The sequence below is a fragment of the Python bivittatus genome, unplaced genomic scaffold, assembly GCF_059951505.1.
Source record: "Python bivittatus isolate LINGU-HERP-01145 unplaced genomic scaffold, Pbiv_v1 ctg000960_np1212, whole genome shotgun sequence".
Taxonomy (NCBI): domain Eukaryota; kingdom Metazoa; phylum Chordata; class Lepidosauria; order Squamata; family Pythonidae; genus Python; species Python bivittatus.
Genome location: NW_028277124.1, coordinates 4,756,675 through 4,780,708, shown reverse-complemented (window position 1 = coordinate 4,780,708; position 24,034 = coordinate 4,756,675). Strand labels below are relative to the sequence as shown.

At 37.8% G+C, this 24,034-nt stretch overlaps 1 protein-coding gene across 4 annotated transcripts in view; it reads right to left on the bottom strand.

Annotated features, from left to right (window-relative positions):
- Nucleotides 1–18,451, bottom strand: part of ADAMTS16 (ADAM metallopeptidase with thrombospondin type 1 motif 16) — an 81,672-nt gene extending 63,221 nt beyond the window's left edge. For 2 of the 4 annotated variants that reach the window (XM_025163475.2, XM_007423317.4), the window contains exons 1-3: nucleotides 17,941–18,450; nucleotides 17,580–17,667; nucleotides 10,288–10,613 (exon numbers count right to left, since the gene is read on the bottom strand). In XM_025163475.2, the coding sequence (XP_025019243.2) occupies nucleotides 10,288–10,613; nucleotides 17,580–17,667; nucleotides 17,941–18,000 (474 nt within the window). In that variant the 5' untranslated portion in view covers nucleotides 18,001–18,450. Of the gene's footprint in view, nucleotides 1–10,287; nucleotides 10,614–17,579; nucleotides 17,668–17,940 lie in introns of those variants that run through there. The other 2 variants (XM_025163474.2, XM_025163476.2) reach the window with 2 other exon arrangements.
- Between the last annotated feature and the right edge of the window lie 5,583 nt (nucleotides 18,452–24,034).

The window sequence follows — 24,034 nt, the reverse complement described above, 5'->3', positions numbered from 1 at the left end:
CATTAGCTCTGTACAGGTGTTATGATTGAACAAGGTATGCCAATGCATGTGAGATATCTGGGCATTGTTTACAGCCCCAAATTCCAGCTCAGTCATTGATCTTCCCACTTTGATAGAGTTTCAGGGAACTCTATCTGCATTCACTTGAAGGTAAATAGAAGTTTCCACAGGATAGGAAGCCCCGCTTGTGCCAAACAAGTGTAAGCTCTCTTCAGGCCATCCCTTTGAATAAGTGGAGATCAGAGACAGAGAGGGCAGGGATGGCATGGGGTGGGAGACAATGGGAGTGAGACAAATATGTGTAGCCTCTCGTCCCTTATCTGGAATAATGTACCCTGTTCAGGCTACAAGAGAACAGCATGAAATGAGCCATGGGGCAATTTAAGAGAAAATGTTAGAAGTCTGCAGTGAAAGAGAGAATTTCACTATGATTGTAACCGCAAAAAGAACATGACCAGGCTGTAGTCTGTCCTCATGTCCTTATGACTTGTTTCATTGTTGTAACCATAGGTCATAACGATACAACATAGCATAAAACACAATAAAACAAAGGAATAGAATAGAATAGAATAGAATAGAATAGAATAGAATAGAATAGAATAGAATAGAATAATAAAACAGTATTACATACAAAGAGGTCAAAACAAGATAAAGCCAGGGCTATGATTAAGAACTTAAAAATATTTCTGAGTTTAAATGACAACATGCAAAAGTAGCAACCATATTACTAAAAGTTGGAAATACACCTGCAAGAAGATAGTTTAATCATTTGTGGGTGGAGACTTTGCATTTACCTACCATGAATAATTTGGACCTAATCTTATTGTAAACGGGGCAGTGAAGGATATTGTGAATAATGTCCTCCCCTTGACTGGTACCACAGTGACACAGGCACTATTCAACAGAGTGCTTATAAAATCTCCCTTCAAGACATGCTGAAGGCATGGTCTGCAGATGAACGTTGGTAAAAACTGGGAGGGACTACTAAATTTTTTAAAGTGATAAGGCCAAGATGAAGATTTACTGTATTAGCATCTTTACTAGCATCTCTTTCAAAAAGCCTGTCACTGATATGTTCTGTCGCAAGAGCTAAGCTCCCACAAAGGGGGGAGGGAAAGCATTTATAGGATAGGTGACAAAAGTTTGGTCCATTGATTCCAGCTGTGTAATGGAGAAAACAATGTTTGGCAAGGTGGAATTCTTGAGGGCTTTCTAGTTTCTTATAGTATTCCAGAAATGCAAGATGTTCTCTAATGGTAATGGAAGGTAATCCTCAGATAAGCAGCAGCAGGAGTGCCCTGGGGGAGGCCCAAGACTATCTCCCAGCATCTACATTCTGGCTGCAGTGTGGCACGCTAGATTGCAAAGGAACTGAAATGCAGTTTCAGAAATTGTAGAGGGGGAGAAAACATCTCCACACCAAGTAAAGGGAAAGGCCACAAAGATATTTTCATAAATTTGTTAGAAGAGTGGAAAAGAACATATGTTTAGGACCACAGTGTAGGTGGGGTGCAGCAAGAGCTAATTGATTGATGGTGCCTAAGTATAATTATGTCTGTACTCCGAGTGTCCTGATTTCTGCAAATATCACAAAATCTGAGAACAGACCAGAGCAGTATTTCCTGGGTTTTAACCTGCAATCAGAACAGTTTCAGGACAAAAGCCTCATTGTGTAGAACTAACCAGTTTGTTACATATTGACAAGGAACTATAAAATTCTCTCTTTAGTTATGAGCTTTCTCTATCTTCACTCCATATCAATGCCTGTTCTAGTGGGGAAGAAGAAACTTCATAATCATAGTTTTCGGCCAGGGGTTCAGATCATACTTACATTAACAACCTCAGCAGAGCAACACAGATTTGGTGACAGATCTGTGCTCCTCTTTTTTTTTTTAATAATAATTTTTATTGAAGTTTAAAACTGCAAAGATAAAAAAACTAATACAACCTAAAAAAAATGTAAGAAAGAAAAAGGAAAAATAAAAAGTGCAGAGAGGAAAAAAAGGGGGGAAAGAAAAAAAAGTATAAAGAAAAAAGGAAGATAGATAAAGAAATGACTTCCCCCTTCATAAAGATAAGTACAAACAATTTCAGTAACTTATCACTTTCTCCAACATTTCAACCAAAAATCTCTTCATCCCATATCTCATCTTTTATCTATTAGCAAATAATAAAGCCTCATCATTCATTCTTAATCAGCAAAAGTCCATTAATAGTTACCATTATATATATATTAGCCTTAAACAAGTAAATCAATTTCATATTCCTTTCCTTTACTAAGTAACTTATCATTTTTTCCAAAAATACAACAAAAATCTCTCCTTCCCATATCTTATCTCATATCTATAACCAAATCTTTAAAATTGGTCAAGAAAAACCACGTCATTCAAACCTAATCAAGAAAAATTGCATTAAGAGTTCCAGAAACAACAACATACAGTATTGAAAATCTTGATATTTAATTCCTTCAAATAATATCCCACAAATTAATTTCTTATCATTTTCTCTTCATCTCTTCTCAGGAACTCCTTCATAAGTTTAACACTTTCCATAGCTTATCTCTTTCTCTAAAAAAATACAACAAAAAAAATCTCTTCTTCTCATAGCTTATCTATTAACAAATCTTTAAAGCCTCATCATTCAGTCCTGGTCAAGAAAAAACAATTAAAAGCTACTAGAAAAAAAATTAATATACTGTATATTTTAACCTTGGTCAATTAAGCCAACTTTATAGTCCTTCTTTTTGCTTTTAAATGTCTAGAAGTTTATTCCTTTTAAGTAGTGTCCCAAACGCTGGTTTCTTTTCATTCTCTCTTTATCTTTTTTTCAGGAACTCCTTCATGTATAACACATCTCTTTTGTAAGTCCAAAATAAGAAAGTTGTCCAAATCACTCTTCTGAGTTAAAATCCACACATCCAAGTCAGTCTTCTGATTTATTATTTGTGTGTCCCTTTTAGCTATTAAAGCATCAGCTGATTTCATTTGTAAGTCCTGTGAAACATCTTTGTCAATATTATGCTTGTATCCTGTCATTTTAAAATCCATATCCAAAACAGCCTGATTCTCAGTTGTATCCTCTTCTATCTCCTCTTTTAAACCCATTTTTATGGAAGCAGACAATCTTAAGAGAAAGTTCTGAGGGCATTGTTCCCAAATATCCTTGAATACTTCCAGAGTTAAAATACTTTTCTCCATTAATGGGCCTTCTCCTTTAATTATAATCTTTTGTTCTTTCTGGTTGCCTCTAATAACCAGCTTTCAAGGCCTCTTATCATGTTTTTCTCTAATCCACAACATTTTCCCATGGAAAGATTTCTTACACTTAGATTCAAAATCTTCATATATTTTTAATAGGATTTTAAATAAACCACAGGAAGGATTCTTATAATTGGTTTCAAAATCTTATTTCCAGGAAATCTTACCCCTTAGTCAATTTATAACTTTCCAAAATCAATGTTCTAATCACCCTTTTGCTGCTTACTGAATAAACTCTTTTTCTTTAAGTCCTTAAACTTATATGAAATGTCTTTTGCTGAGGATTGAAGGAGAATCACCCAGTTTAGTACAGTTTGTCCTTCTGAAGTTTCTTATTATCCAAAAAGCAATTAACAAGCCATTTCCAGAAGTGATTGAGAGGAAGTGGGTGAATCCAGTGTCCCTTTGAAGGATCTGAACCACGGCTTGGGCAAAGCTGACTCTCCCAGCTCCTAGAGCTCTAAAACCTGCCGGAGATTCCTGTTTTTTGGTCTTGTCATGGGGAGTGTCTATATGGAGCAGTGTGGATGATCCCAGATCCTCCCTTTTTTCTGGAGAGGAATTTTGAGGCACTGATCCATTCGTGCACTCCTCATTCTGCCGTGGTCATCAGTTCTGCTAAAAGCAAAGCCGTCTTCAGTCTGCCATTGATTCCCCGGAAGTCCCAGATCTGTGCTCCTCTTAATGTACAGGAAGAAGTAACATTTACTGCAAAATGTTATTTAATTTTTCCCAAAACTGTAATGGCAGGAATGCTTCCTAATATTATGTAGCATCCACCTATGTAATGTTAGGGCTATGCAGCCATTCACATTTGACTGCCAAGAAGCCCTTCAGAGTGAGTGGGGGCCAAAATGTACCACCTGTCTGTAACTCTTAAAAGCAGCCATGCACTGCCATGTGGTCCAGGAAGAAAAATGCAACTGCTTCAAACCATAGCAGACAAACATTATGCTTGTCCCCCTGTATGGTGCAAAGGATTGTTTAGGAATCAGATCTGAACCACTGCCCAGGGCTATTTAATACTAAACATTGGAAAAAGTGTAGAAACCTAGCCATTTGGGAATTCCAAAATGACATTGGTGACAGAATTAGAAACCCTACCAAAGGGAAATCTGGCAAAGAAAGAGACTGAATGAGCTAATAGGTCTTTTGCACCACTGACCACTATGAATTTATATTTCATAATAAGAAGGTCATGTGTTCTTTGGTCTTCTGGGTCAAACCTGTTGTAGTTTTTGGAGTTTTCAAGCTCTATTTGTCCTACTTGTTATTGTGTTGTCATATCAACTTACAAAACACACAGTCATGGATCTCAATATGCTGCATTATTAGCACATACCTGACAATGGTGTGGGAAAACCAAGTGAAAGTTCCATATCCAGGGAAACTTATGATTAGGGAGAAAAAGAAAATTGAACCTGAAATTCAGATTCCAATTAGGACAAAATATCTTTCAGACTGAACCAAAGACCATTTGCATTCCAGGGAGTACTGGGCTAGTTCTGGCAGTAAGATATGATAGCTGGGATTTTCCTATGCTGAAATAGTCATCCTCAGTTTATATGCCACATACATAATGCGGGTTAAGAATGCCTGGGTTACAGATGACCCATAATTAAGAATGGAGCCTATTGTAGCAAAATTCAAGTTAAATACACAATGGTTTGAATTAATTGCACAATACTGTTTATATAGTATTATACAATAATACTGTTCTGGCTTACAAACAAATTTGACTTAAGGACAGACCTTGGGAACAGAACTCATTCTTAAATTGGGGACTACCTGTACATAAATACATGTCCAAAATTTGAGGAATTCACTTTTAACAGTATCAAAAGTAATAATGACAAGATGGAATTGTGTGTGTGTATGTCTATAAACCTGTAGTAAATTAACCCAGGAACAGGATTACCTGGACACAGGATTGGTTCATGTGAATAACAGAAATAGTTTCTGTTTTTTTAGAACAAAAGACACAGATTCATTGCTTCTTTTCATTCAGTCTTTTTTGGTAAAAACCACAAATGGTTAGTTTTGAAAGCATGTTCTTCCTGCCCTCTTTTCTCTTCTTTCTCCTGTTTGTGTTCATTGCCCATCTTGAGGAGTCCCATGGGACTCAGAAGCTTTTTCTGTTGTATCATATTTTTCAACTGGTCCTGATAATGACATGTTACAGTCATTGTTTAGTTTTTTTCCCTTAAGAGATGTACTTTACTATCTATATTTTTGATACACTACAAAATACTTAACTAAAATACTAACTTCCTTATGTGGATGTTTCATCACAAATTCACTCTCATACACAGAATTTTTTTCCTACCCAAAAAGGAGAACTCATTTACTGAGTTGTGAAAGTATGTGCAACTAAGTATAACTCAGTTCATGGCCTTAGTTTTCTAATTAATACAACTTGAGATGTCATAAGTAGTCAAATTGAGAATATAAATTGAGAATATTAAACCCTCTAAGCAAGAAATTCTTTTGCTGTTTTATAGTCACCAGGGAATAGGAAACACTTGTCAAACAAATCTTCTCCAAGAGTATGCAGGGGTGGTTGGTTAATTAATTGATTTGCCTCTTTGTCTCATCAGTGTTTTTATAGTATGAAAGTGGAAAAAAATTCAAATCGCTTTGAAAGTTACTTCTGATTAAACCCAATGTTTCAATAAGTAATCAGCTGAAAGTTAAACACTTCTGAATGTAAATTAGACATTCTTTCCTGGGTGGAACCTATGGGTGGGAGTAAGGGATTTTGGTCAAAGAAATAACATAATCCTGGCATTCTAATAGATAAACATCACATTATCCCATGACAAAATATATTTGTAATTAAGTGAAGTCATCTCTATATAGGGAATTAAAGCCAGCTTCACAAGTTTTCAATATTAATATACAGATACTTATTGCAGTTCATTAATATACTTCCCATATGAAGAAATAATGTGTGTTTATAACAGCATGAATATTTACACCAAGTTTTACAGCTAATAATAGCTTTCTAGTTTGTCTATTTGATGAATAGGTTCTTAGCAATTTAACTTACCAAACCAAATATATATGATTGAATAGAGACTAGCACTCTTCCAGTAATCCTGGTTCTACCCAGTTTTGTCCATTTGCATAGGGGAAGTATCAAAATAAATCATTCCCAAAACAGGGGGTGGAAATTTTCATTTAAAACTTGGGAGGATTCATTTTTTACATAATGTGGATATTTTCAGAATCTCTTCTCATCTATGCTTCTTGCACTGCCCATTTTATAAGGCCGTTCCTTGGGCATTCCAAAAGTAAGATGGCAAGACTGAAATTGATCTGAACGTGGATTTAAAAACAACAGGTTACAAGAAAGATATGGAAAAAGATGATATACTGGCTATACAAATGAAACTGGTTGATGTTTTAATAATTAAAAGGGGCATACAATAACAAACCAAAAGAATCATTGGGATAATTTCTCTACACTGGATTTACAAAAGAGGCCTGTTAAAGTTTTGAAGGATTTTCTGAGAAGGGACGAAGAAAAAAATGAAAAGAAATCAAGTTCTAGGACATTATTTTAAAGGATCAAAATCTAAGATTGTTAAAAGTACAAGGGAGGACTATAAAGTTGGTTTATTTGATCAAGGTTAAAATAGATATGTAGCTATCTCTGGTAACCCTTAATGGACTTTTGCTGACCAGGACTGAATGACAAGGCTTTAAGATTTTGTTTATAGATAAGAGATGAGGTACAGGAAGAAGAGATCATTTGCTGCTTTTTAAGAGAAGGTGATAAGTTACTAAAATTGTTTATACAGTACTTGTGATGAAGGGGGAAGTTAATTCTTTATATATTTCTTTTCTTTATTATTTTTTCTTTTCTATTTTTCTTTCTCTTCTTTTTTCTTTTCTTTTCTGCGCTACTTTTTATTCTTATTTTTTTCTAGTTCGTATTAGTTTTATCTTTTCAATTGTAATCTTTAATAAAATTATTTTTTAAAAAGTAAGATGACTTAGCAAAGAAGAAAATGCTTAATGTTTTAAAAGGAACTTTTTAACTTAAAAAAAAAAAAGAGGCAAATTTCAGAGCACCAACTTGCTTCCTAGAGTGCGGTCAATTGATGCTATATTTTCCACCAGAATTCCAGGAAACACATGCAGTTCAAGGAGACTGAAAGGGCACAGCATTTCTGGTTTTAAAATTAGTTCATAACTTATCATAATACAAATTATTAAGGAACATGCACATTTTCCCAACCTACATATTTTTTCTGAAATTTCCCATCTCCACAGAAGAATGAGAATATTACTTTTATGAAAGTGAAGAATTTCAATTGCATTTCAAATAGGTTGAAAATGCATTAACAGAGGCACACCAGTACCCTAATAAGCTTATTTGCTGACAACGTGTACTTTTTTTTTTTTTTTTAAAGGGGATTGAAGCACTTGGCAGGCTGTATTACCAGACTGGATGTCTGCATTCAATTCATTGGTTACACATAAGTACTGCAATCCTGGTATACATAGTGTAAAAATGTATGTTCACAAATACTTTAGCCAGCATCTTCAATCACTGTATATCAAAGTATCAAATAAAATATAAACACAATATTCAAAACATTAAATCATTCACTTCATTTCTCATGACTTGCTGGTCAAATATATGAGCTGAATCCCCACCAAGATGCATTATTTACTTAGCCTATGATACTTTATCATATATGTCTGATACTCTAGTCATCATCTGCATGATGTCAAAAAGTCAAGATGGTGGTCATGACTGCATGTACAAAAACCCACCCCTTTTTATGTGCATATGATGTTAAAAAGTGTCAGGCAATCAATCAAGGGCTTTGGCTGCACAGTCACAATCTCGTCTTGGCTCTTTGGATGCCTCTGGTCATCAAGTAATGAAAATGCATGTGTGAAATCCAATTTCAATACACACAATTTAGACAAGTGGGTTGAACAATACTGTTAACAAAATTATGCACAATGAAGAGGAAGCAGATGAATCCTTCTATCTTCCTCATCACACTAGATTACTTGATTATTTGAATCACTGTAGTGCAAACAGGTAAAAGAAAAGTACTTCTTTCACACTTGATTTAGGGGATTTACTGCCACAAGATACCTGGTGATGGAAATTGCCTTAAAAAGGTTTCAAGAATTAGATCCATTAAGGATCAATTGACTGAGATCAAGAATATAGCCATAATCTCCAATCAGAATATCAGTATATAGAATAGCAGATACTATGGGGAAAAAAGCAAAAGAAGGGTTAGTTTAAAAGAGTAGCTTAGCAAACTAGTCAATATAGGACTTCATCTAAGTGTATGCAGTGACTAACCAAATCTAAATTGCAGGCCAGGTCTGGCCCAGGTCATCTAGAGATATTCCAGTCTAATTCAGTATGTGATACAAAGTGGCAACTGGAAAAATTAAGCTTTGTTTCCTCATAGTCTAGCATTGGAAAAGCCCACCACAAAAGCCCACCTCTATTGAACCTATATTTTTGAGGGGAGGGGGGCAAAGAGTAGGGAAAAAAAACCTGATTTCTTCCCCAGTTTTCATCAGCTGAAACAGAACCATTGCCAGCATAGCAGCATCCTGGGAATAGGGGCCATTGAAGTCAATATAACTTACCACAGAGTAAGCATACATAGATTTGTTTGCTTTGCTGAACTCAAATTTCTAAAGTCCCTCTGAGAATATTTATACTTGTGGTTGAGAGAATAGCTTTTCTGTGAGTGAATGGTTGTACATATGAAAACAGGGCTAAATTAATTTTACAAATGGGATACTATACTTCACAAGCAATTAATTGATAGTCATTAATACAATTATAGTAATTTAATCTTCTGTACTGGCCCTGTCTTTTTGGGAGCACAGGTTCTAGCTAGTGCATGTGTATACATATACATAGCTTAATACAAGTACAATATGTCACATACACACATTAATTGGAGGAATAAATCTCCAGGACTGGTCTCATTGGGAGTTAACAACCCTAGATGACAAGTTAAGGAAGCTAGACTGTTTACAGAACATTTCTGTTTGTTTTTAAGTTTTCTGGGTGGTCACATATTTATTTTTTGAGAAACTATGTGAAATTCACTGTTGTCTGGTAAATCTGGTATAAGAACTTAACTCACTTGTTTTTTTCCATAAAACAAATCAGTCACTAGGGTATATCAGCTGGCTAGCAACACACAATGGCTCAGGATGGGAGACTGGGTAACAGTAAGATGGAATGACCGGTAAAACTGAGGACTTTTTTCAGCCTCTAAGCTCTCTGTTCTCCTTCCCACGTAAGATGTTGTGACTGGGGCAATGAATGGTGGCCTGATCACAAGAAATACTTTGATTTGAGTCACCACTGAGCACCAACTCAATACCCTCCCTTCTTTTACTTCCTAGTATGGTATTATAACGAATGAAAGCCCCCCCTGCCCCCAATGTTTTGGCATGGTTACCACAGGGCCATTCTTCACAGCATGACAGAGTTAGTTCTCAACTGTTAGTAAAAAGCAAGATATGAACAAATCTGATTATTGTCAAAACATAGATCAAATGGAAATAAGCCAGCCTGCTCAAAAGAGGGGACCAAGTAATCCACTAGCTCGGATGGGCAACTACCTATAAGAAGGTTTGAAACATGACTTTATAAATAGGATTAATCTCCAACTGGTACTACAGTTTTTGGATTTTTTTATTTTTGGGGTGTGTGTATGGTAGGGTGAGCTTTTCTAAGTGATTCCAGTCTTGCTTCCAGCTGAAGCCTGAGAACTCAGAAGAAGAGAGCTTCATGGAGGTTTCATTACCATTCCTGGTAAATGAAGATCTATTCAAAATTACCACATTCCATATCATATGGGTATATTAGACAGCAGAGTTCTCAATTTATCACAAATAAATGGTTACATGTATGACTTGCTACTGAAATTCTCACATGTATTTTACCTAAACAGGACTTTTTCTATCCAATTTGAATCTCCTCAATATACATACCTTAAATTGGAGCATTTGTCACATCTCTACTTACCAAGCCTCCACATGTTGAAAGTGCTACAGATGAGTTTTTGTGCAATCGCAAAACGCCTTGATAAAAACAAAAGTCTTCAGATGGGAATGTCTGTATTGACTTGGTTCTCCCCTTGCCCAGTGTTTGTACTGTAAACCCAGGTGCCACAAGAAAGTTGGAAGTCTTAAGATCAAGTTGGAAGTCATGGCCAAATCCTTGGAGATGGAGATGTAATGAGTCAGTTGTTCCCCCTGAAGTTGATCGCTTCCTTCTTTCATGGTGTGAAATTGCATGGCTTACATAATCCCCATTTTGGTCTACTTCATATACTGTCACAATATCATATTCTGTAATCAGTCAAGACGTAGAATCAGAATGCAAATGGCAGGTACAGTTCCAAGCATCCACAAATATATTTCAATTTGCAACTTACCTACTAAAACAATGTTAGCTAAATTAAGACTCCAGATAACTATCATTGATATATCAATGAAAAGACAAAGGTAGTGAGAGGTAAGGGCTAAAGATGAAAGAATGACTTGTTTAAGACTGTGATGCCAACCTGAACTGAGAACTTCAAGCAACTCCAACATTTGGCTGCAATCAATGAAAGAAAATTTTCATTTGTAATGTACCCCACATTAAAATATATAGGATAAAAAAAAATTAAAACACAACAAATTGGTTTAAATAATATTATATTATATAGATATTTTAGTGTAAATATTTAAAGGCAATAGGATCTTGCCTTATGTTACTTAAATTGAAAAACATCCTCCCCAAACCAAGAGATACTAAAAATAATCCATATACTAATCTTAGGTTTCAAAAGAACTATGTGTGGTCTACTGACAACTATTTTTTACTGAGAGTGCATAAGAGTATCTTCAGGTTCACTGCTTACTAGTTCCATTTCACACAGAGATAATTCTAATTCAGAACTCCTAGAATTGTATTCTCTTTTTCTAGGGGAGGCTGTTTGTACCTACCAGGGGTGTGCTAACCTGCTAAAATTCAGTTTGAAATCAAGATCTGGAGGTGGCAAAATCTATGCAAATTTGTGATTCAAGATTCAAAGGCAAAAATATTTCATTTATTTTTTTTTTGAGATTCACCAAAAGATGCAACCAGAAGTTATAATGGAGAAAATGGGCAATCATCTGAATTTGAGTCATTTTTGACAGAGTGAGAGAACATTCACTTTGCTATGTTTTAGCTGGAGTGATCCAAAGGGTTTACTGCAATATTTTTTTTTAAAATATTCCCCCTGCATTTCTTTTAAAGACAGAGATTACCACCCCTGAGGAAAGTGTAAGATAGCGCAACTCCCAATTGTCATAAAAATCTATAGAAAAGCTATATTGAATCAGTGCAGAAAGTATCCAGTTTAAATATAACAACTTTCAAAAACCATTTTAAAAGTTTCCAAATATTGAAGAGTTCATTGTCAGCTGACTGCCTGTTTTTCTGAGCTGCAGGCTTGTTGGTATTACAGTAGTCTCTTCTGGGAATAACACATTATACGTTACTTGTGTGGCTTTTCCTTAAGTCTGAGAAATTGGGTGTTATCACTGTTGCTAGCACATTGTGATATAAAGAAATGGTCTATGATATATACAAGAATCTAACTGCAATTACACAGTCTCATGCAATAAATAAATCTTAAGCTTATTTTTTCATCTCTCTCTCTCCTTCGTCCTCCCACAGCCCCCCACAAATCACCCCGCCTAAATAAATTGTACCATAAAATAAGAAACATCATACCAGCACTCTCCTGGGTTTGTGGAAGTTATAAAACTTATGACGCTTTGATCAAATGTGGAAGGAAAAGCTGTGACAGTGTTTGAGAGTGCAAGGTCCCTAAATTCCTGCATTACCTTCAATTATTTCTGAAGTAGTTGAGTCAATCACCTGGGATAGATTCACAGATTCAGCTGAAGATCTGATGGGGCACTGGTGAGTCAATCAACTCTTTGAACCAAATAAACCATTCAAAGCTTTGCTATATACAACATAGCCCATGTATTTATTTTTTTTTCCTGCATAAAGGACTGGAACATTTTCTACCTTACGTTACTGTATACAGCATATTGTGTGAAAGAACATGAGAGAGAGAGAAAAAAAGTCCTCTTGCTATAGTTCAGCAAAAGTCACAGAATCACAGAATGACAGTGGGAGGGTGGAAGAGATCTCAGAGATCCTTTAATTCAAACTCCTGCCCAGTTTAATCATGATTTAGTAACTGAAAGCAATTTATTTGACTAGTCAAATGCCTCTTGAAGTTCCCCATTTCTGAAAATAAATCATCTTTTACCAAACAGACAATACTACTTCTGATAGGTTATTTTAGTATTTGAAGTAATTTCTGCTTCCATTAACTGAAATAAAACCCGACCAACCAGTACAATGCTGTAATAAAAAAAAAAAGTCAGACAAAGGAGGCAAAGATCTCAGTGTGAATAACACAGATAATAGAAGAAATACTATGCACATTTCTGAATATGTTTAGGCTGCAATCTTAGACAGCTTTATGTTAGCGGAAGTCCCAGTGAATTCCACAGGGCTTACTTCTCAATACACATGTACATTGTTGCTTATTCAATCATCATTCTGTCCTTTTTCAAAACAGTTCAGGAGGGTGTACTTGGCTCTTATTAATTGACTCAAGGAGACATGCGCATAAGAACCAGTCCAAGAAAGAATTTGCCTGTACAAATGTTTTTGGATGCACCGAGGCAGGAGAAGAGAAGCAGGTATCACTGCAGATAGGGGACAAGAACACATCCATTCTCCTTACCTCAACTTTTCTCTTTTACAACACTAGAATTTGGATCAGGATATTTGGAACAGCTTCTCTGAGCTGCAAAAAATTGGATGTCTATGAGATGGCAGCAAAGACATACAGAAAACGTTAACTCTGGGGTGCTATCTAGTGGATGCCCAGATTTTTGTAGCCCAGATGCACAAGAAAACATGGTAGGAAAAATAATTTTGCCACAAAATTAATTATCCCACTGGTTTCATTTGCTGCCTCAAAATAGGGCTATGCTTGCTTAAAAAATGATTCAGAGGAAATGCTTTGAACCTCCTATGAGTGTACCACCTCTCTGCTATCAGCAAAGTGTTAAAAAATCTTTTTTCAGGCTTCTGCCCAAACACAAAAAAAGATGTTGCTGCTTTAAGGATTCAAATCATTTAAAGCAGCATATCTTTAATGTGATTTTTTTTCCAGATTCTTACAGGAGCCAGATATGTTCTGGGACAATAGCTGTACTGGCTGGGGATTCTGGGAGTTGTAGATATATCTAAATGGTGCTATTTTGCGGAAGGCTGTTTTAGAATATATCATACAAAGCTCCTGATAAAATATCCTAACGCAAATCAAAGGCAACTGAATGTTTTAGAATAGCAATGTTCACATTTAGCACCCTCTAGTGTTCATTTCTACTCCATTTGTACATACGTTCCTTTAATACACCCTAGTAAATTATCAACTAAATGTTACTGAACTGCAAACTTTTTTTACTGGCCTGCTTTTCACTCTTAACAGGGGCTTCATTCTTCTTTTCCAGAAACTCTTATAAAACAGTGATAGACTAGCAAATTGTTTTTTCAGACAAGAAATCAAGTATTCCTGCCTCTTTTGCCAGCCCACTTGTTTTTCATGCCAAGCACACAGGAAGAGTAAAGGTGCGGAAGACATTATCCTTTCATCATCAGGTCTCTGAAGAAATGAAAGAGGTTTTCACTTGCTGTGTATTAGTGTTTCTCAACCTCAGCAACTTTAAGATGTGTGGATTTCAAATCCCAACCCATGCTGGCTGGGGAATTCTGGGAGTTGAAGTTCACACCTCTCAAAGTTGTTGAAGTTGAGAAACACTGCTTTATATCTAACACAAAAGCAGAACAGACTGGTAGTCAAGCAAAAGAGACATTTCCCTCCTGGAGCCTTTTCACATGGGAAGCCTTAATGGAACCCCAGTTTTTGCTATGTTGATGTTAACATTCTGATGGCATAATGATTCATGGTTCTGGCCTTCCCCTCTGTCCTAGATGTTTTAAGGCTGATGCCCTCAAGGTGTATTCATACACTGTCTGCCCATCTCTCACCAGATAGGGGAATTTATACCAACCATAGCACCAGCAGGCACTGTGGGTAGCTTAATAAGGAAGGATCAGATGTTTGGTGGTTCCCAAAATGGAAGAACAAGAGTGCCTAAATTATAGCCTGGGAATAAGCCAGTTTGGTGTAGTAGTTAACACAGTCGCCAGGAGTCAACATTATCTCAAAGGCACAGAATGAATGAATGAATGAATGAATGAATGAATGAATGAATGAATGAATTGAAGAGAAGGTTGTCTGAAGACCAAATCACTCATATTCATTCTTAGTTAGATGGCACATGGACAGAATCTGATATGATGCATGGGGCAATGCCTTGCACTGTCACATGGGACTTGTGTGAGCTTGTAGAGACTGAGAAGTGGATAGGATCCTCTGCAGCATGAATGTCACAACATGTCTTTAGAATCACATCCTCCTGGCTCTTCAGGCATCTGGAAGGCATGCATGGCTCAATTCAAGAGGTGATTTATGCTTTTTGGGGGAAGGATGTGATGTCATCAGCCTTGAAAAAGTTGGTAGTGCTCTCTCAAAGAAGCCATATTTTCATACATCCTGTCTCCAACACTCCCTTTGGTAAAGGTTACTGAAAAGGTTGTGGTGGCCTAGCTATAGAGGACCCTAGATGAAAATGATTATTTGGGTCTTTGGCAGATTTCAGACCTGGGCAGAAACAGCACTTGTACTCTTGTGGATAACATTTGCCAGGATCTTGATGGTGTATGACCCATTTGGTCCTGTTAGATCTCTCAGTGGCTTTTGTTACCATTTATTTATTTATTTATAAATCAAATTTATATCACCGCCTAACTCCCCCACAAGGAGGGACTCTGGGCGGTTCACAACCAAACAGTTAAAACCAGTAAAAACATAAATAGTACAACATAATATCTACCATAATATCTTACTGGATTGCCTCCTGGGGTTGGAGATGCTACATTGTGATGGTTCTGTATCTACCTTAGCAGTGGTTCCATTTGAGGGGAAAAGCAGTTGAGCCAGTGAGTGCTGTAATGTGAAGTACTACAGGCTTGGCACTCTCCCTACTACTTTTTAACATCCATATGGAGCTGTTGGTGAAGATCTTCCACCAGCTCAGGTTGAGGTATAATTGGTTTGCTGATAATCCTCAACTGTGCATCATCCCCTCAGGCCAGGCTGTAGATACTGTGACAGTCTTAACTCTGTCTGGAAGCTGAGAGGATCTGGATAGGTAGAAACAAGCTCATACTGAATCCCACCACTGAATGATGTGGTGGCTGCTGATCCAGAGGCCCCCCAGTTCACAACAATTCCACTGTTAGCTCTGGATGAGGTCACCCTTCAGGCAGGGAGGGGCTGCTGAGGGTTCCACCCCTGCATGACTACCAAGAAACATGGGCCCCGAAGCAATCCCTCTCTGGGATCGCCCTTGCGCTCTTGAACTCCTCACCTCTGGAGTCTTGTGTCATTCCTTCTTCATCAACCTTCCATAAACTGGCAAACACAGTTCATGGAGTTGGGGAACTTTTGTTTTGTTTGTAAGCATTGTTTCATTGTCAGTTTTAATGCTTACTTATATTGTGTGCCGTCAGGACTTTAACTGAGCAGGTCACTATAAAAATACAGCAAAATAAATAAATAACATTGGAGACATCATGTACTATTAACCAATACATGCTCTTGGTATTCACACCCGGCAGGGAAGATGGAGCTTCCACTCTTCTCTGTCCACTATAAAAATACCTTGGGCTGCTGGAGGAGGGCTGAGTATCCCATCACTTTCTATACCAGAGAAGGAAGACAGTTTTTCTCCTGCATATTCAGTAGAGGAGGGGCCAAGCAGAGTGTCTCCCCTTTGGAAGTGCGTTCACTCACTTGGATGATACTCCTTGGCACTTAAAGTGACCAGATGAGCAGTCAAAAGCATTGCTATTCATTAACGTTAATATTTATATTCACTTACTATTAAAAATATTAATATTTGTTATTTACTTTTATTACTGGGATAATTTTATTATTGGGTTATATTTGCTTGGTTGTTTTATGATTGTAATAAAAGCTGAACTTCCTCCTAGCATAGTTGTGAGAAAAGGGCACATGGGTATATGTTCTCACACAGGATAGTTACTTAGACTTATTCTGAAATATTTGCAAGGCAAACATAGAGCGATCACTGGTTGGCTCTGATCTTTATTAGGTTCCTAATGCTACATGATAAGACCTCACTGAGAGCAACAGTTATTCATTAGCTTGAATGTGTGTGGGTGTTATTTCCTCATCCATTAAGTTATTATTGTTAGGTTTTAAGTTGCAGGGTAGCAATTCTAGACTGGAAGAAAGCCAGTAACAAATATATCAGTTTAATTTAAGAAACTTATGTTCAATCCTTTGACATACAGCAATGAAACAGATCAAATATAGCCCACATTTCACAATTATTACTATGCCAAATATCAGCAGATAAATTCAATAGTTCAGTCTTACTAATAAAACACAGAACTTGGCACCTATAAAAAGCAGCAAGATTTTTTAAATAGCCCACTTATAAGCATATTATTTGGAATTAGCCTCAGAATTCAGTATCATTTACTCCCATGTGGGTTTAACAACTGGATAAATTAGATTTAACAGATTAATTGTTTATGTTTTAAATGTTTAGCTTATTCTTATCTGAATCCCTACAGAATTATACGGCCAATATTATGAAAGTTTAATTGACAGCAAGTCCCATTATGTTGGTGGGGCTAAATTCCAAGAAAGTGTACTTCCCTCACTGATTACAGTGGAATATATTTCCAAACATGCTTAAGATTAAACAATGTAAACAACCTGTTTTACAATTCTCCTAGCCCTGAAACAGGAGTTTCTGAATGCTCACAGGATCATATTGTGTGACAAAATCTCAGATAACTCCTCTGAAAGTTCATACAACATAATACAGCACATTAAAATTGCACTTCTATAACCACACTACTAAACACCATGGAATTCATTTCCAAGCAAACATGTACAGGCATTTATACTCTTGAAATACTATCAGTGAAGAGTTGGGGCATTTGCAAAGGATTATAAAGGAAGTCAAAAGATTGTTTTCAGGTATCAGTCACTTTGCATACAGCACTGCTATCCTTTGTTATATAACACGATCAGTCAGAAAATTAGTAAAATTGAGGTGCAATGACAAATATTCTGAGTTCTGTTGACTTACCACTATTATCTGTGAAGTACAGCAACTCTGAATCCAAAGAGGGAAAGAGGAGATGTTGGCTTCCAACTGCCGTTTGACCCACATATTCCTGTGAAATAAAAGGATATAAGAAATGCAAGCAAATTTGAAAGAGAGGAAGAGGCAGAGACAGCTGCCCCCCCCCCCCCAATATCTTGCAAACACTCAGTGGATGCGGTTCAATTTTACAAAGAAGCAAAAAACTTTTAACATTATTTAGGAGAACATCCCCGAGTCGGAGATATTCGCTTTGACGTCATTCCTGCGGTTGTAAGGGTCGGGTGGGGTGAGAAAAGCGGGAGGCAGCGCCTTCGGCACAGCTGCCCTGGGCGAACATACATACCTTAAGCAGTATTTCAAAGAAAAGCCAAAACCACAGCCCCGCTAAGCTGTTTGAAGGCATCCTCCCGAACAGTGATGAATTGGAAGCGGTGGGATAAATCGGAGGGAGGGAGGCTGGCTCCTGATTTGGAAAGGGAAGTGGAGCCCTCTTCCAGGGTGGCAAAGACCCGCATCTGAGGGGGCTGTGCAGAGAGGCAGCCTAAAGCGACTTTATGACAGGAATGAACAGATCTCTCTCCCGTTGGCGGCGGTTGCTCCGCGGCGAGGAGAACGCCCAGTGGCTGCTAAAGGGTGCTTGACCAAAAGTGGCGGGGCTGATGGTGGTGGTGGTGGTGGTGGCGGCGGCGGCGGCGGCGGCCGCGACGAGAGCAGCGGGCGTGGAGGGGACAGACGGATCGAGGCTCCTTGGCACGCCAGGTGTATCTCTCCATGCCCGCCGCCCCATGCGAGCTCCTGCAAAGACCTCCGCTGGCGGCGCGGGTGGGGGGAGCCAGCCGGCCCCGGCTGAATGACAGCCAGTTCGGCCCCGCCTTCCCGCACCTGCAGCTGCCGCGAAAAACGCGCCGCTGGGATGGAGAGGTGGGAAGGGGGCGGGGCTTTGCGCTCGCCGTCCGTCTAGCTCGCCTTTGTCCTGCTGAGGCGGGCAGGTATGCGAAAGGACGGGAGAGAGGGGAGTTTCGGACCCCAGGGCTCGCTAGACGCTTTACATGGAGAGCGCTTTCGAGCAGGTGCAGAGGGCATATGTCTGCTTATGCCTTAGAAAGAGCTGATCTCCACCTGAAGCAGAAAGAGGTGGCAGGTTCCTAAACTTGAACTCTACCATTGCTGGATGCAAGTGTGTATGGGGTAGGATGGGGGGTCGGGGGGAGAGGAATTTCTTTTTTTTAAAAAAATATCCCCTGGTTAAAAATAGTAATAAGACTAGCACAGGAGGAAGCAAGCCAGGGTGAAGTAATTCTGTACTTGATGTTTTCATTGAGCAGGACTATTCAGAAGTGCTTCAATCTATCACCTCAAAACTTTTTTCAATCTCAGCTTGATCTATGGATAAGATAAAGTCCCAGTCTTTGAGAATTGGGCAACATACAAGTTTAATTAATTAATTAATAATAGAGCTCAATTCCTTCCTGGTGAATTCATGTAGGGCCTCATCCTGGCAGCCATTTTAATATGCTTCCATCCCATCTGGGAGGGAGCACAAAAAATATGCCAGTATAATTTGCTCACAGCTAAACTCCAATCTGCCTCATATGACGTCCCTCTCTGTGTGTGCATGAATATGAGCAAGATGGCAGAAGTGGCATCATGATGCAGGCCCCAGCCTTTCCATATGTGTGTTGATGTTGCATGCATGTTCAAAAGGAGCATGTCTGCCATCTAACCCCACCTCCCAGATGCCACTGCTCCCTCAGTAACAAGGCAATAGAGCGCTGCAACATTAATGTGGGCCAAGTTAAGAAAAGCAGTTGCTGGATTTCCTGCCAGTAGGAAAAAGATCCACCAATCTTTCTACCTAACATGCAGATGTGCTGGTGTAAAATACGAGTTTGGGCAGAAGTCTAGACCCATGGATCTCTCCTGCTTTGCCAGGAAGCCCCCCACTCATCCCACAGATCAGGGGCTAAGGCACCCACTCATCCTGTAGATTATCTGCAAATTGCCTCCCTTGCTTGATATCTCTCTCGATCTCTATCTCTCTTTCCTGCTTGATCTATCATGATTGCTCTCTTTTACACTTTCTCATTGGCTTGTCCTCGCTCATTCTCTCAAAAATGGCTGATGGGGAGACTCTTGATAGGCACTGGAGGGTAGACTCCCTGCCTCTTCTGTCTTCTCCCCAGCCTCATCCTTGTAATTTGTCCTTTCTGCCCCCCCTGTTGCCAGAACAGCAGTCAGCAGCAGCACTCCTTTTATAAAAGGGTTTTGAAAAGAGGGAAGGTTTGGATTATTCTAGGTTCATGAATGTATACTATAACCAGCAAGGTTTTTGACAGAAGCATTTAACAAATGTGAGGAAGTAATTCTGCACAGGGCATCATTCTTTCTTTCAAAAGATTAAACTCCACAGGCTGGGGCTGAAATGTGTGAGTGCCTATGCTGCAGCTGAAAGCAGCCACAGAAGCTGGGCAGATCCCAGTGGATGATTGCATCATTACCATGGTCACCACCAACACATTGGAAAGTGAGCATACAGCAAAGCTTGTGTCTGGATAGAAAATGCCACTCTGACATTTGATCAGCCACATATAGAATTAGGCAGCATCATCTATGGATATGAGACAATGACTACATCATGAACACATGTCTTTAAAGAATGGTTAGCCACACACGTCAAGTGTGGGCAAGCTCCTTTCAAGATCAGCAAATATTTGATAAATGCTGCCAAGTTCTCTGACCACTGGTACCATTTATTTATTTATTCAACAATAGAGTTTTAAAAATGGCCTTCAGTTATAGCCCTCTCTCTCTATAAAAATTAATTCAGATTTTGTAATTTATGAATTTATTATCCCCCCCCCCCACACACACACACTTATGCTGAAATAATTGTCTTTTCTTCAGCAGAGGATGTGGAGATCCTTGTCTGCATGCAAACTGTGGCTCTGCAACTAGAAGTTGTAGACCAGTGTTTCTCAACCTTGTCCACCCATCTTCAAGTGGCCAAGGTTGAGAAACACTGTTGTAGACTAAAGTAGCAAACACAGTGGCTCCTGAAAGTAACTGAAGAGAATCTCTCTGAACATCTACCTCTTCCTAGGACCAGACACTGGGAAATATTGACCACAAGCCTCCCTCCCAGATTGTCCATGGAAGAGGTTTCTGTAAGTGACCAGTCTATCTCCCCAGGACTTTCTGTAAGTCTAACTTCCTCATACACAGTGCTTCCAATACGTTGAGATAAGTGGGGGAAACTACAATAAAGTGCATTAACATACTTGGAAAGGAATACACCAGTGCTTTGCAATGGGTTTTTGGGGTCAGTCTGATTTAGTATGACCCAGATTTGAGAATTTATTGTAACTGCAGCTGGAACTGGAATTGTGTCTAGTTTTACCACCTGTCCTATCCCACTTCAAAGTCCTAAGTGAGGCTTATTTCCAAAAGCACATTAAAGAATCTGCATTTCGCTTGCCTGCAACATTTGCTCCAGTGAATGGCATATGAGTACTGCCTATTTGGGGTTTTCTTCCCTCCTGCTTTTTTTTTTTTAAAGAAGTTTTTGATGGTTCTTTAAAAATTCCTGATTCAGCCACCTGTTAATTCTCTAGATAGTAGTTTAAAAAAACGTTTAGATATAGGAGAAACCTTGATGCTAACGACTATGGAACTCCCTGTTTGCTAGCCGGCTAAACCAAAAACACGAGAGTGAAAAATTGGCAAGCTGAAGAGCATGACACAGTTTTCAGTGCTGTGACAAATTACGTGGTATTTGGCTGCTTGTAGGAGTGAGAGCTCACCCTGAAGAGGGAGCTGGGAACTGTACAGACCCATATAGCTGACTCAGCATTGGAATTGCTCTACAGTAGCCTGCCTTCTCCAAACTCACACTACAGCATTAAACTCCTTTTTATACTTACAGCTACAGAACTATTTATTTTCTCCATGCCTTCAGCGGAGGGTACAGAAAATGCAAACTGAAATAATCAAACAGTCATATAACTCTAAGGCTGGAAACCAGATGAAAACCAGGAAAACATTACCCTTCCCTGGGTTACATCACAACTCTTCTATTGCAATTCGCATTTGGAAGATCTGATTGTTACAAAATGTGGCAGCTCCGCTTGTAACCATCGCACATCTTGTGATTGTATCATGTGTAAAGTTCTGCAAAAATTATCAGTTCCTTTCTAGGCTCTCTGTTGATGTTAACACTTGAAGACCTAAACCAGGAGTAAGCAATTCTTGAAATTAATTCCCAATTTGTGGAGTTTTATAGAAATTATATTTTGTAAATATACAGTCATATGGATGTTTTTATAAAAGTAGAATAAATCTTTTGGCAGTCTTGATTGCCCATTTTAGGGATTTTGCTTGCATCTTTGACCTTACAGGAAATATTTCATTAAATTAAAACAATGAAATCTAGAAAACCTGCTGTTCCCCCCCCCACCCCCCAACTTAGATGGGATACCTAAAGTGGTACAAAAAATTAAGATGATCTTAGCTCCTATTTTGTTAGAGATTTAAAATAGATTGTTTGAAAAATGGTTATTCTGAAAGCAGGAATGAACTGTGCAAGTTATTGTCCAATATCTGTTAGACATTGATACTAAGAGTTTAATAGTCACTTTGTCATGAAGGCTGCATAAGCTATTACGTTCATTTATTCATCCATCCATCCACAATCTGGTTTTATGATAGGGTGTCAAGTCTCTACTAATAATTAGCATTGTATGTTAATAAAAATAAAATGGCTAGTTTGGCATCATTCAATGTGAAAAAAGCATCTGATATGGTGCAAATTACATTTTTGGAGCAAGAAATGGATTTTCTCTATTTATTTCATGGATAAAAATTTGCTATTTCAATTCCTCTTCTTGGGTAATTACTAAAGGGATTATCTCCTCTGTAATCAAAATGAGACAGGGAATGCATCAAGGAGGATCTATAATATTTAATTTGAGGTTGGGAGTTTGGCAAGTTTAATAAGACTGTCTACAGATATTGAGGGAGTACATGTTTAGTGGAAATTATTATTTCAAACTGTATTACCTTGATAAAAGGGGTATCAAGTGATGAATGAAAACACCATGAGTTTGTGAGGAAGAATAAATATGGTGAAAATAAATATGGCTTCAAAATGGATACATTATTTTGAGAACTATACCTATGTTGGTTCCCCTTAAACATTTTAACCAAATTGATAAGCTAATTGTATTTTTTAAAATTGAAAGTAACAAATATCTTGGATTTTTCATTTCAGTGAATAGCTTTCATGTAATAGTAGTGGTGTTAGTTTTCCTGATTTTAAAGTATAGCATTGTACAATGCTGTTAACTTCAATAACATATTGGAATGAAATTGATATTAAATATATATTACTGTGGGTCTAATTTGAGAGTTACATTTTACATCGTTGAAACTCTGGCAAGGCTAGGTTCCAATGATAATAAGAATTCCAAGAATTTTCCAGCCTTTAAGGTGGTTTGACATATTTGGGCTTTACTGGAAAAGAAATTAAAATTTGATATTAATTCTCATGAGAAAATGCCACCTTGGAATAATTTAAAAATAGAAATAAAAGTTTTTTTAAAAACAAACAAAAAGAAAACATGGGTTGAGAATGAGATAGTTACTCTTAATTAATAAGTACTGAGACTACTAAAACCTTTGAAAAATTGCAAAAGGAATATACTTTTCCAAAAATAGCTAATAGCAATATATCTGATAAGTTATTTGAAAATGTTGCTTGGTCCAGATGCTATATCAGACTCTGAAACTTGAGTGTATTTGAGAAGGTTTTTGTAGAAGCTAAATTTACAGTTCAGTATTATCTATCTATCTATCTGTCTATCTATCTGTCTGTCTAATACGCAAAGAATTTGGAATAGAGAATTGTTATATCCTATATTACAAAAGTAATGTTCTCAAGTTGTAATAAACATTGACTGCAGTTCTTGGGATTAAAAAATCAGGTTAATGAAATAAAAAAATTGTCTGAGTATATTGGACTTTTAAAATAGATATTCAAAAATGGCTGGATCTTTCCTATGTTGGAGTTGTATCAAATCTAAAAGGACATTAATGCATATTCTTTGGTCATTTTTATGGGTAATTCTTTTTGGGTTAGTTATTAATACAATGGTGAACCATGTTCTTGGGAGGAATGTAAAGTTTAAAAATATTAATGTGTTGTTAAATTAGATTCTCCAGATCTGAACTTTGTCAATCAAACACTTTGGATATATCCATGGATCCCTTCAGGTTTAATCTGGTCGTTTTGATTAAATAATGGCATCTGTTGGGACCTAGGAAGCATGCCTTCTCTATTGTAGCATCTGCCCTCTGGAACAGCATCCTTTCAGAGGGTACAGTTCTTGTCCTGATGCTGTTCAGAAAGTCATTGAAAACTCAGCTGTCCTCCCAAGCTTTGA